This window comes from Nematolebias whitei, chromosome 1 (assembly GCF_014905685.2).
Source record: "Nematolebias whitei isolate Nwh7 chromosome 1, NemWhi1, whole genome shotgun sequence".
Lineage (NCBI taxonomy): Eukaryota > Metazoa > Chordata > Actinopteri > Cyprinodontiformes > Rivulidae > Nematolebias > Nematolebias whitei.
In genome coordinates this window covers 66973436-66984703 of record NC_056498.1, presented here as the reverse complement: position 1 = coordinate 66984703, position 11268 = coordinate 66973436, and the positions used below count along the sequence as shown (strand labels likewise).

Here is an 11268-nt window from a genome sequence, read left to right as displayed (position 1 = left end):
GAAGTGAGTTGTTTTTTTTTGTTAATAGCTCTTTTAAAAACTCACTTTGTTGGTTAAAAATCATGTTTTCATGCCTTTAAATTGCTGTTGGCTTTGTATAAAAGCTGTGAGAAATACATTTTAAAGCCAAATAAAACTGCACAAAACTGAATGAGTGTAAAGTTTAAAAATCAAGTGTGTATGAAACAGTGATTTTTGTTGTTTTTATTTCACACAGATCTTAATTTCATTAGAAAATGTCTGCTCATAACAAATGCAGGTTAAATGCGGGTTATTTTTCAGAGGGCTGTGCTGCAATAACTACTTTAGCAGTTGGAGCAAAGTGTTTTCTTTCTTCCTACCATATCATAGACGTTTAGGATGATCGGCTCGTTTGCCATCACTGGCATCAGGATTTCGGCCCCAAACGTCCCTTCTTCTTCCCCGCAGGTCCTTCCTCCTCCTCCTCTCCGTGCGAGATCCGAACTCTCGCCCCTCTTAAAACGGACTTCTTTCTTCTTCTTGCCGTCACTTTCACGAATGATGTTCAGCTGGTTTTAACACATACGAGTTTAAATATGTATTATCGTCCCACATCTGACAGGCTTTGTCCAAATCCTCGCAGACGGAGCTGCAGCGGCGGCAGCAGCCGACAGATGAGCCTCCTCTTCGCTGCCGAATCACTCGCTAAACCCGCTCGGCTACCGACGTAGAAAACAACGATTTCGGTCTTCCAGAAAGTGTAAAGACATTAAATACAATTAATTTTGAGTTTCCCAGACAAGTTTTTCTAAGAAACGGCATATTTTTAAATAAATACAAACGTATTTCTCTGTAGAAATTGTCTTGCTATTCCATTTTTAGCAGGCTAACGGTAGCGCTGGATGATGCGACCGTTGGGAGATTCGTCTCCGCAGTCGATTAAACAACCTTAGCGCTCAAAGGATTATGGGTAATGAAGTTTAAAAACCCTACACTAATCCATAAATAAGAAGTCAAAAACAAATTTACTTACACTGGCATACACATGATCAAAGCCTCAATACAATTTTTTTTTTAATTTGCACTTTTATTGCCTGCCACTGAAGGAAATTATGTGTTTTTTTTCTGTGTTCATTTGTCTATAGACTTAGAAAAATATCCCAGGAACCAGAGGATTGATTTAATTAAACTTTTAGAGGGTAATCAATGGACGTGCATCTACAAGTGATTAACTCTTGGTATCAACACCATTCAAAATGACCGCCACAACTAAGCAACCTTGAAAAACACAAAAATAACTATAACTCAGCAATGTCACAGATATTGCTCTAATTTTATGCTTTAGTAGCTGAAATTTAGTTGTGTATGAGAAAAATATCAATTACCTGAAAAGGTAAAGTCTAATGAGCATGGTAAAAAATAAACAACTCCCTCTCGACGGATTCAAATCTCTGCAGAAAAGTTCCTCAGTCTTGCAGTTTGGCAGAAGTACGTTACCACCATTTAATGTATTGTGGTCAGTATTCATTAGACCCTTATGCAGAGTAGGAATGTCCAACATTTGAGAGTTGAAGTATCCATGACTTTAAAAAACTTTCCTTTCTGTCACAGCCAAACTCATGAGCACTCCTGGCTACTCTTTTCAAACAGCTCCATAATCGCCTCCTGGTTGGAAAACTCCTGCAGCGAAGAGTTCATCTCGTCCAGCAGATCCTCCCCCAGCAGGAAGCTTTTAACGTCGTGCACAGTCACGCCGATGCGATGGTCTGTTACACGGTCCTGGGCAAAGTTGTAGGTCCGGATCTTCTCTGATCTGGCTTTTGTGCCAATCTGAAAAAAAGGGAGTGGGGGATGTTTTTTTTTTATTTTCTACTTTGCAGTTTTCTTTTTTGTTGTTCATTTATTTTTTGGATAAAAAAAATCAGATGAAAGTAGTTGTTTGTTTTATTTTACTGACTGTTGATTTATTGAATTTTATCTAATTCTATTTCAATGTTAAACATTCAAATTCATAATCATACATATTTTAAATGATGTTGACACACCAGTATTTTAGATAATGTTTTAAGCTCTTCGTCTGCAGTTTCAAAATTCCATAAATGTAACCTCACCTGGATTTTACGCTGGTTGTAGCGCTTGCTGGTTTCTTCCTCCATCTTCATGCTGTAAAGCTTTGCTCTCAGAGACATCATGGCCTTCTCTCTGTTCCTCAGCTGGGATCGCTCCTGCTGGCACTCTGCAACCACACCTAACAAACACACACGAGCATTCAAGGGCCACATTAAAATGGACCAACTCATTTCACAACTACTGTGACACAGGAAGGAACAAGCAGAAAGTGACAAAACTACCTTTCACAATCACACATGAACATGTCAAAAAGTGTTTATAACTCCTGACTTTAGGAGAAAAGATTGAAATTTTTAATTCAGCAGCATCATCAAGTTAAATAAAAATTGTGCTTATGTTTTAATATCTTGATTTGCCCTGGATTTTTGCTCTTAAGAAGTGGTATAGAGCTACAGCGTTTACAGATTTTAGAACTTCTCCTTATTTTATTTTCTGTCGCAGTTTTTGTTAAAAATTCATGTTTATTGTTAAAGGTTACATATATGCACTGTGTCTTATATTTTTCTAAAATACTTTGCTTGGATGGGCAGCACGGTGGCGCAACTGGTAGAGCTGCTGCCTCTCAGCGAGCAGGTCCCTGGTTCAAACCCTGGTCCAGGGGCCTTTCTGGGTGGAGTTTGCATGTTCTCTCCGTGCATGCATGGGTTTTCTCCGGGTACTCTGGTTTCCTCCCACAGACCAAAAACATGCATGTTAGGCTGATTGGTAACTCTAAACTGTCCCTAGATGTGAGTGAGAGACTGAATGTTTGTTTGTCTTGTTTGTCATCTATGTGGCCCTGTGATGGACTTGCGACCCGTCCAGGGTGTACCCCGCCCCTCGCACAGTGATTGCTGGACATGGGCAACAGCGACCCCCGTGACCCAAAATGGAATAAGCGGGTAAAGATAATGGATTGATGGATGGATGGACTTTGCTTGGATGTAGAAAGGCAGTACACTGGTGCACAATGTCAACAGACAGAACTTGTTGTTTTCTTACTACTGTGCATTGTAGTCTATTAAAGGTCATTTAACTCAATTTGGAAACCAATGAAAGCAGTTAATGTTGGCTCAGCTTGCTTCAAATAAAAAGGAAGCATGTGCAGTACGTTCAATCTGCATTAGCATGTGTTGTTTTTAGTTTTTACCTGTTGGAAGATGGACTATCCTGACTGCACTGTCTGTCGTGTTGACATGTTGTCCTCCAGCTCCACTCGCTCTCTTCGTTTCTATCTTCAGGTCCTTAGGGTTTATTGTGAAAGATATCTAAAGAGACCACACAATATAAACAAAAGCTGAGTTGGGGAAATAAACTCTCATAAAACTCCTAAATAAATAAAATAAATATTAAAAATAAAACTAATAAACTGAATCTGTAAAGAGTATTCTTTGGTTTAATGATTTTGATTAACAACAAAGTTCATGATCAATCATTCAGGTATAAAATCCAATAATTCTCGGTCAGGTCATCTGGACAGTTTCTTTTTTATAGAGACGTTTTGCCCTCTATTTGGAGGGCTTCATCAGTCTGAGGAGTTCCAGTAAACTGTTTCCCCACCAAGAAGTAAACTCCTTAAGTGGACCAACCAGTTTGCTGGAGCTACGATGGTTTCTAGGGGCCGTCCTGTCAGTTTACTGGAACTCCTTAGACTGATGAAGCCCTCCGGATAGAGGGCAAAACGTCTCTATAAAAAAAGAAACCGTGCTGATGACCTGAGTGAGAATTATTGGAATGATTTTGATTATTTCCCCATTGATGGACACCAGTGGTGAGGGATGCTGTCAGGCTGAAGAGGGAGTCCTACCGCACCTTTTTGGCCTGTGGGACCCCAGAAGCAGCTGATGGGTACCGGCAGTCCAAGCGGCATGCAGCTTGGGTGGTGGCTGAGGCAAAAACTCGGGCATGGGAGGAGTTTGGAGAGGTCAAGGAGAATGACTTCCATACGGCTTCAAGGCGACTCTGGTCCACCATCCAGCATATTGGGTGAGGGGTGGGGGGGGGATACACCACCAACAGTGTTTATAGTGGGGATGGTGTTCTGCTGATCTCAACACAAAACGTTGTGGGTCGGTGGGCAGAGTACTTCAAAGACCTCCTCAATCCCACCAGCATGTCTCCCACAAAGGAAGCGGAGCCTGGGGACTTTGGGTCAGGCTCTCCAATCTCTGGTGCTGAGGTCACCAAGGTGGTTAATAAGCTCCTCAGTGGCAGGGTCCCAGGGGTGGATGAGATTCGCCCGGAGTTCCTTAAAGCTCTGGATGTTGTAGGGTTGTGTTGGCTTACACAACTCTTCAATATTGCGTGGACATAGGGGGTAGTTCCCCTGGATTGGCAGACCGGGGTTGTGGTCCCCCTATTCAAAAAGGGGGACCATAGAATGTGTTCCAACTACAGGGTGGATTACGCTTGTAAGCCTCCCTGTTAAGGTCTATTTGGGGGTTCTGGAGAGTAGGGTCCGTCGGATAGTCAAACCTCAGATTCAGGAGGAGCAGTGTGGTTTTCGTCCTGGTCGTGGAACACTGGACCAGCTCTACACCCTCAGCAGGGTCCTGGAGGGTGCGTGGGAGTTTGCCCAACCAGTCTACATGTGCTTTGTGGACTTGGAGAAGGCCTTCGATCACGCTCCTCGTGGAGCCCTGTGGGGGGTACTCCGGGAGTATGGAGTACCAGGCCCTTTGATATGGGCTGTTAGGTCCCTGTACAACCGGTGTCAGAGCTTTGTCCACATTTCCGGCAGTAAGTCGGGCTCGTTCCCAGTGAGAGTTGGACTCTGCCAAGGTTGCCCTTTGTCACCAATTCTGTTCATAACTTTTATGGACAGAATTTCTAGGCGCAGCCAAGGTGTTGAGGGGATCCGTTTTGGTGGCCTTAGGATCACGTCTCTACAACTTTCGCTGGAGAAGTTCGCAGCCGAGTGTGACGTGGCCGGGATGAGGATCAGTTCTTCTAAATCCGAGGCCATGGCCTTGAGCCAGAAAAGGGTAGAGTGCCCTCTCCGGGTTGGGGAGGAGGTCCTGCCCCAAGTGGAAGAGTTTATGTATCTTGTTTTGTTCACAAATGAGGGAAAAATGGAGTGAGAGATCAATAGGCATATAGGTGCAGCATCTGCAGTGAAACGGGCGCTGTACCGGTCTGCCGTGATGAAGAGAGAACTGAGTCAAAAGGCGAAGCTCTCGATTTATCGGTCAATCTACGTTCCTCCCCTCATCTATGGTCATGAGCTTTGGGTTGTGACCGAAAGAACGAAATCACGGATACAAGCAGCCGAAATACATTTTCTCCGCAGGGTGTCTGGTCTCTCCCTTAGAGATAGGGTGAGAAACTCAGTCATCTGGGAGGGACTCAGAGTAGAGCCGCTGCTTCTCCATATCGAAAGGAGTCAGTTGAGGTGGCTTGAGCATCTGTTTAGGATGCCTCCTGGACTCCTCCCTGGTGAGGTGTTTCGGGCATGTCCCACCGGGAGGAGACCCAGAGGAAGACCCAGGACACGCTGGAGGGACTATGTTTCTCGGCTGGCCTGGGAATGCCTTGAGATTCCCCCGGAGGAGCTGGCCCAAGTGGCTGGGGAGAGGGAAGTCTGGGCCTCCCTACTTAGGCTGATATCCCCGAGACCCGACCCCAGATAAGTGGGAAAAAATGGATGGATTATTTCCCCTCCTTCCAACATCTATTTTAATATTCATAATAGGACTGTAGGATAACTTACATTTAAAGTGTTTGAACTACATTAAGATTTTTTTTTAAAAACTGTCGTGTTGAGAGCAAAAATAAGCACCTTTGTAATGCACATAAATATTTATCTAATTTGTGTAGTCGTACCTCAGTGGGTTGGGGCAGAACAACTACAGTCATGGTACTGGTGTGCATCCGGCCTTGTTTATCAGTCTTGGGAACCCTCTGAACTCGATGAACTCCAGACTCAAACTTCATCTTCTTGTAGCTCTGAGGACCACTGATGCTGGCCGAGGCATGACGTAATCCTCCTGCACACATTGAATGACAAAGTACTAATATATAAGATATAGTATTTTCACCAGTTTTAATAAACGTGTATTCAAATTCAGTGTCTTAGAACAAACTCATGCAGTGAGATGCTGGGAGTTTAACTCCATGCATCAAAAAAAGTGTTAAATGTATTTATATTAGTCGTCTGTTATAATTCATTTATTCAGCCCTAAAAGTCAGTTTGCTTGCAGTTAAAACGTTCCTGTTGTAAAACTTATTTCCTTCTATCATTAAAATGACATTTCTATTTAAAAGCAATTGCTCGCCCTTGTCTTGAAAATAATTGCAATTTTGTGTGTGTGTTGGGGGCAGAAGAAGCAAGTGTCTTTACATTGTTTTAGTTATAATATGTAACTTCAGTTATCATCACTGCAACTATATTTCATAGTTAGAAACACAATCTTTCTTTAGTATGTGCAGAAACACCAAATAATAAAGCCAAAATCCTTGACAGAAATACAAATAAACAAAAAAATGCAAGCTCAAGTGTAAACAGGAGTCATATTTAAGCAGTGTTGTATTAATGTTTAATTATCCCATAAATCAGTTTGTGTGTTTACATGACATTTGCATGGAATTTAGTTTGTTTTGATAATGAATGTAACTTCAAGTAGGACAATAATGATATGAATGCAAGCAGAACACTGCAAGAAAACATTAAAATTGTGAAGTTTTGTTTCATCTGTTGACCAGTAGTGACTGAAAAATCTGCACCTTTTAAGAGGCAGCTCTCATTTTCAAGATAATTGCTAATTAAGAATGAAACAATAGTAAGTGACAAATGTGCATAAGCAATGGGTCCATTGTTTAGTGGACTAAATATGGCATGGTGATCTAACATTCATATATATTTTTTGCAAAGGCCAATTTAAGAGGAAACATAAACAAGAAGGAATAAAAAAAACAACATTTAATGCAGCAACTCAACACAGAGATGACAACAGAAGCAGAGATGGAAATAAGTATTGTTACTTTGGATTAGGTAAATCACAACACAACTCTTCATGTAATATGTCTGCATCAACTGACCTAAATCACTTTCCGTGTGATCCAGAATTTCAAAAGACCAGTCATGATGCCGAGCAAAGCTTTGGTACATGTCAAACATCTTCAAAAGAAAGGAGAACAAACAGCAGCATGTAAATACACTAAAAATACACAAAATGGACTGATTTTAGTGTCCACTCTAAGTTTGATGTAATAATGCAGCATCATTATGAGGCTAACTCTTTATGAAATGAGTACAAAATATACAAAATAAATTTTAATGAATGTATACAGGTACTTGACCAGACCTCAGAGGTGAATAGCATGGCCTCCTGACCCCCAACACCAGCTGTGATTTCCAGGACAAGGTTACTCATATCAGCCTCCTCGTCAGGGATTAGCAGACCTAAAATCTGATTGAAGAGCACATGACTGAGCACAGCAACAACAAAAGTAAACAGAGAAATACAACAGTGTCCGCTTATTTATAAGATGGCATTACTGTAGTTGGTAGTGCAAACCCTTTAAAAAAAATATTCCACTTTATTATGCAGCAAGTTGTCAAAAAGAGAAAAGCTGCACCTTTTGTCTCAGATCTTGAATATCTTGCAAATATCCTTCTCTCTCCATCTTAGCCAGTTGTCGCAGTGCTAGATCTTCATCTTTGAGCAAAGTGAAAAACACATTAGTGTAACAGCACTGGCTAAATCCACTCTTTTAAAGTATGTTTTTAGAGATTATTTTTTCACAGTTCTTCCCATCTCACCTTTCAGGAGCATCTCAGTCTCACTGATCTCCTTTTGTTTTCTGTCCAGCTCTCTGATGCTCTGAACGAGAGGAGCCAGCAGTGATACTTTGGACCGCTTGGTCTTCATTTCATCTTCTCCGCCCTCTCCTTCTGCCGCATTACCACTGACAACTTGAAAACAGTCGTTGTACTCTTTTTCTATCCGTTTTAAGTGTTCTTGTAGAGAACTACTGGCAAAAAGTTCATTCACCGACAGCAGCTTCACCATCAGTGGAGGACTTGTGTGAAGAGTCCTTTGGATCCTGTGACAGAGGTGACTGGCATGTTCAGGAAGAGTGTGACTGATGATGTGTTGAGGATTTTGTTGAAAGGGAGGCATCATCTCAGTTCTTCTTGAAAGAAGGCTAAGAAGTCTTCTATAAGCCATTACAAATTTGACTTGAAGATTCTCTAGGCAGCAGTAGAACAAACAGACTTAGACTTTGATGTCACCTTTTTGGTGCATGACCATGAATAGGCCAAACTCCATTCAAAACTACTCAGGTTTTAAGAGATATATATTTTTTAATATTTTAAGGTGCCTAAAGGTACTAGATGTATGGTATTAAGAGGAAAATTGTCCACAACGAAGGAATTATTAATTTTGAGGTGTATGGTTTTCAACAAACATACATTTGATTCAATAAAATTTAAAACAATTAAAAGTTCACGTTGTCTGCAGCTACAAACAGTGCTTTTGCAAATTCCAAAAATAAATAAAGAATACTGTTTCAAATCCAGAAATAATAGTCGATTGTTGATATGTAACGTCGCAATGAAGGCAACAAAAAAATAAATTAACGGAGTAAACAAACACTTTCAATGCTAACACACAACCGTGAAACAGACTAAAGCTTCTGAAAGGGATTCCTTTTTTATCAGAATAAATGTTGATATTACGAAAAAACACATTTCAGTCACACATAGTCCTAACATTTTCAGTTCACTAATTGTTAACATCTGCTTTTAAAATGCTGTCTCTTTACCACCTTGCTGATGGGCGCAGACATGTTGAAATTGACACGCATGCGCAGTGATTTGTTACATTACTGCCACCTACTGGTTTGAACGTTCAATGACAACAATTCAGAGGTTTTTGAGCTGAACTTGATATTAAGCATACAATAATAATGCTTATAATTAAAACTATTTAGTAGTACGTTTGTGAAGTTAGTTCAAAACATACCAGCCCCCAAAAATATTTAATCAATTAATAATTTGGATACTGTATGTGTGACTTTTTTGCCCTTTTTGCTTGATTTTTTTTGCTTGTTTGTTTGATTTTATGTGTAAATTTAAATATTATATGATTTAGACTGTGTTATTGTGACAATATACACTTATAATGAACAAATATATGCTTTTGTTTGCTTTTACAATTGAAATGAATTGAACTGAAATTTAATAAAGTAAAACAAAATCACTAAAATGTATTCCTATTTTTTAAACTTGAGTAAAATGTATTTCCCTATCAATGTTAATAGATTTGAACATTATGCCAATGGTCTATTGGAATTTTACTAATACTAATTTACTAATTTATTTATTAATCTTTATTTCACCAAGCAAATCACTATGGGCTCAAATTCCAGCCATAAATATTTTGCACATGTAAAAAGTAATTTGAGCCCATATATTCAGTCTTACAGCATGTACCCAGTGCCAATTTTGTCATCTCATATAAAAATTAATTAATTATTTAAAAAAAAAAAAAAAAAAAAACTTTGGTCTTTAATTCTACACCCCTTTAAAATAATTAACCTAATTGCTAAAAACATCTCCTGCAGAGTAAAAATTGTAACTGCTATTTTTAATCAAAGACAACCGTCCACTCAGCTCCACAACCAAAATAGGGTCTGGAAATGGTTTATGTTTGTACCCATGTGAAAATCAACAAGACTGCATCTGTAAAGAATTGTAAATTCAACTTTAAAATTAAACAGAACAGATTGAGGGATTTGATTATAAATGCACTTCACCATGCACGGGTGTCTCACATCATCACATGATGAAACTTCACAGTACTTTTGTGTTTGATCATTTATACTGTGCATGTGATGTCAGTTGGTACCACAAAACATTTTTGTATTATTACATTTGTAATAAATGTAAATTTAAAGATGCAACAGATACTTGTAATCTAAAATCCACCCCCCCCCCCCCCACACACACACACACACACACCATTTCTTCATTGTGTGGTTTCAGTGAAAGAGCCACTTTACACATTCCAAGTAGGGGTGTGAACTAAACTGTCCTGTGGAAGTTTATACATCGTTTTTCTCATTAGTGGGGCTCAAGACCAAACTGACAAAAAACCCTTCTCCTTATTTTTTTTTCATACAAAGTTATTCCATTTAACTAGTTGTAACTCCCTCCAACAATCATAGCCCAGTTTTTCATGTAATTTTTAAAATTCAAAAACCTAAAGGATGGTGTTGTGCAGGTTGTTAAAACTCTTTACTCTTTATTATCTTCATCTGTAGATTAGGTGCTTTGGGAATGGTGGCACAGAGGTTAGAGAAGGTGGGCCTGTGATCGGACGATCACTGGTTCAACTCCCAGTACCGACAACATCAAAATGTGGGTGGGATAGGTGAAGCACCCACACCTGCCTCCACCCTCATTTACCCCACTCTGGGCCCTTGAGCAAGGCCCTTAACCACCATCATCTGCTTCCCTGGGCGCCCTAGATAGCATCTCCCTGCTCCACACAGAGGGCTGGTATCTTGGTCGTCTGTGTTTGAATCTGTAGGACATCCGGCGTAAACATAATTGCCAAGTCTTCGTGCGACTTAGTTTGCTGTGGCGACCGCTGAAGAAGGGAGAAGCCGAAAGAAGAAAAACATTTAAAATATCTGTGGTTTAGTTGCTAATGTCTGTCCAGATGTTTTTCCATTCAACCTTTATTTAGACAGGTAAATCCCACTGAGCCTCGAGGACTCATTTACAAGATAGCCTGATGTTCATTTAAAAATATAAAACCATACCATACCATACCATTTTATTTTATAGAGTACTTAAAACAGCGACAAGGCCAACCAAAGTGCTGTACAGACAGAACAACAGGTAACACACAAAGCAAAATACAAAATGAAGTAAAACCATCTATACCTTTGCTTTATATTTCATTAATACAATAATGTGTGCATTTATATCTGCTGTGATTTTCCAGTAACTATGTGTAAAATCGAATTAATTTAAATCTGTATGACATTTTGTGTATCTAAGAAAAAAGTGGCATTAGCTGTGTTTACTCACAAATGGAAGTTGTTATTTTTACATTAAACCACTCTTTCAAATGACACGATAATATTGATGATAAAACAACTGTTAAAATAAAATTGGGACGTTACAAAAGGCTGGGTACCGGTCTTGTGCGAAATTCTGCTCCCCCGTGAAAATCTGTTCCCCCT

The 11268-nt window shown here is 39.8% G+C and overlaps 1 protein-coding gene across 1 annotated transcript; it reads right to left on the bottom strand.

The window, feature by feature from the left end:
• Window positions 1-1567: 1567 nt before the first annotated feature.
• Window positions 1568-8338, bottom strand: mtrf1l (mitochondrial translational release factor 1-like). Its single transcript, XM_037680253.1, has 8 exons — window positions 7832-8338; window positions 7648-7727; window positions 7374-7478; window positions 7108-7186; window positions 5893-6056; window positions 3221-3338; window positions 2073-2209; window positions 1568-1791 (listed from the first exon to the last, which is right to left on the bottom strand). The coding sequence occupies exons 1-8, from the start codon at window positions 8238-8240 to the stop codon at window positions 1579-1581; spliced, it is 1305 nt and encodes a 434-aa protein (XP_037536181.1). The 5' UTR covers window positions 8241-8338; the 3' UTR covers window positions 1568-1578.
• Between the last annotated feature and the right edge of the window lie 2930 nt (window positions 8339-11268).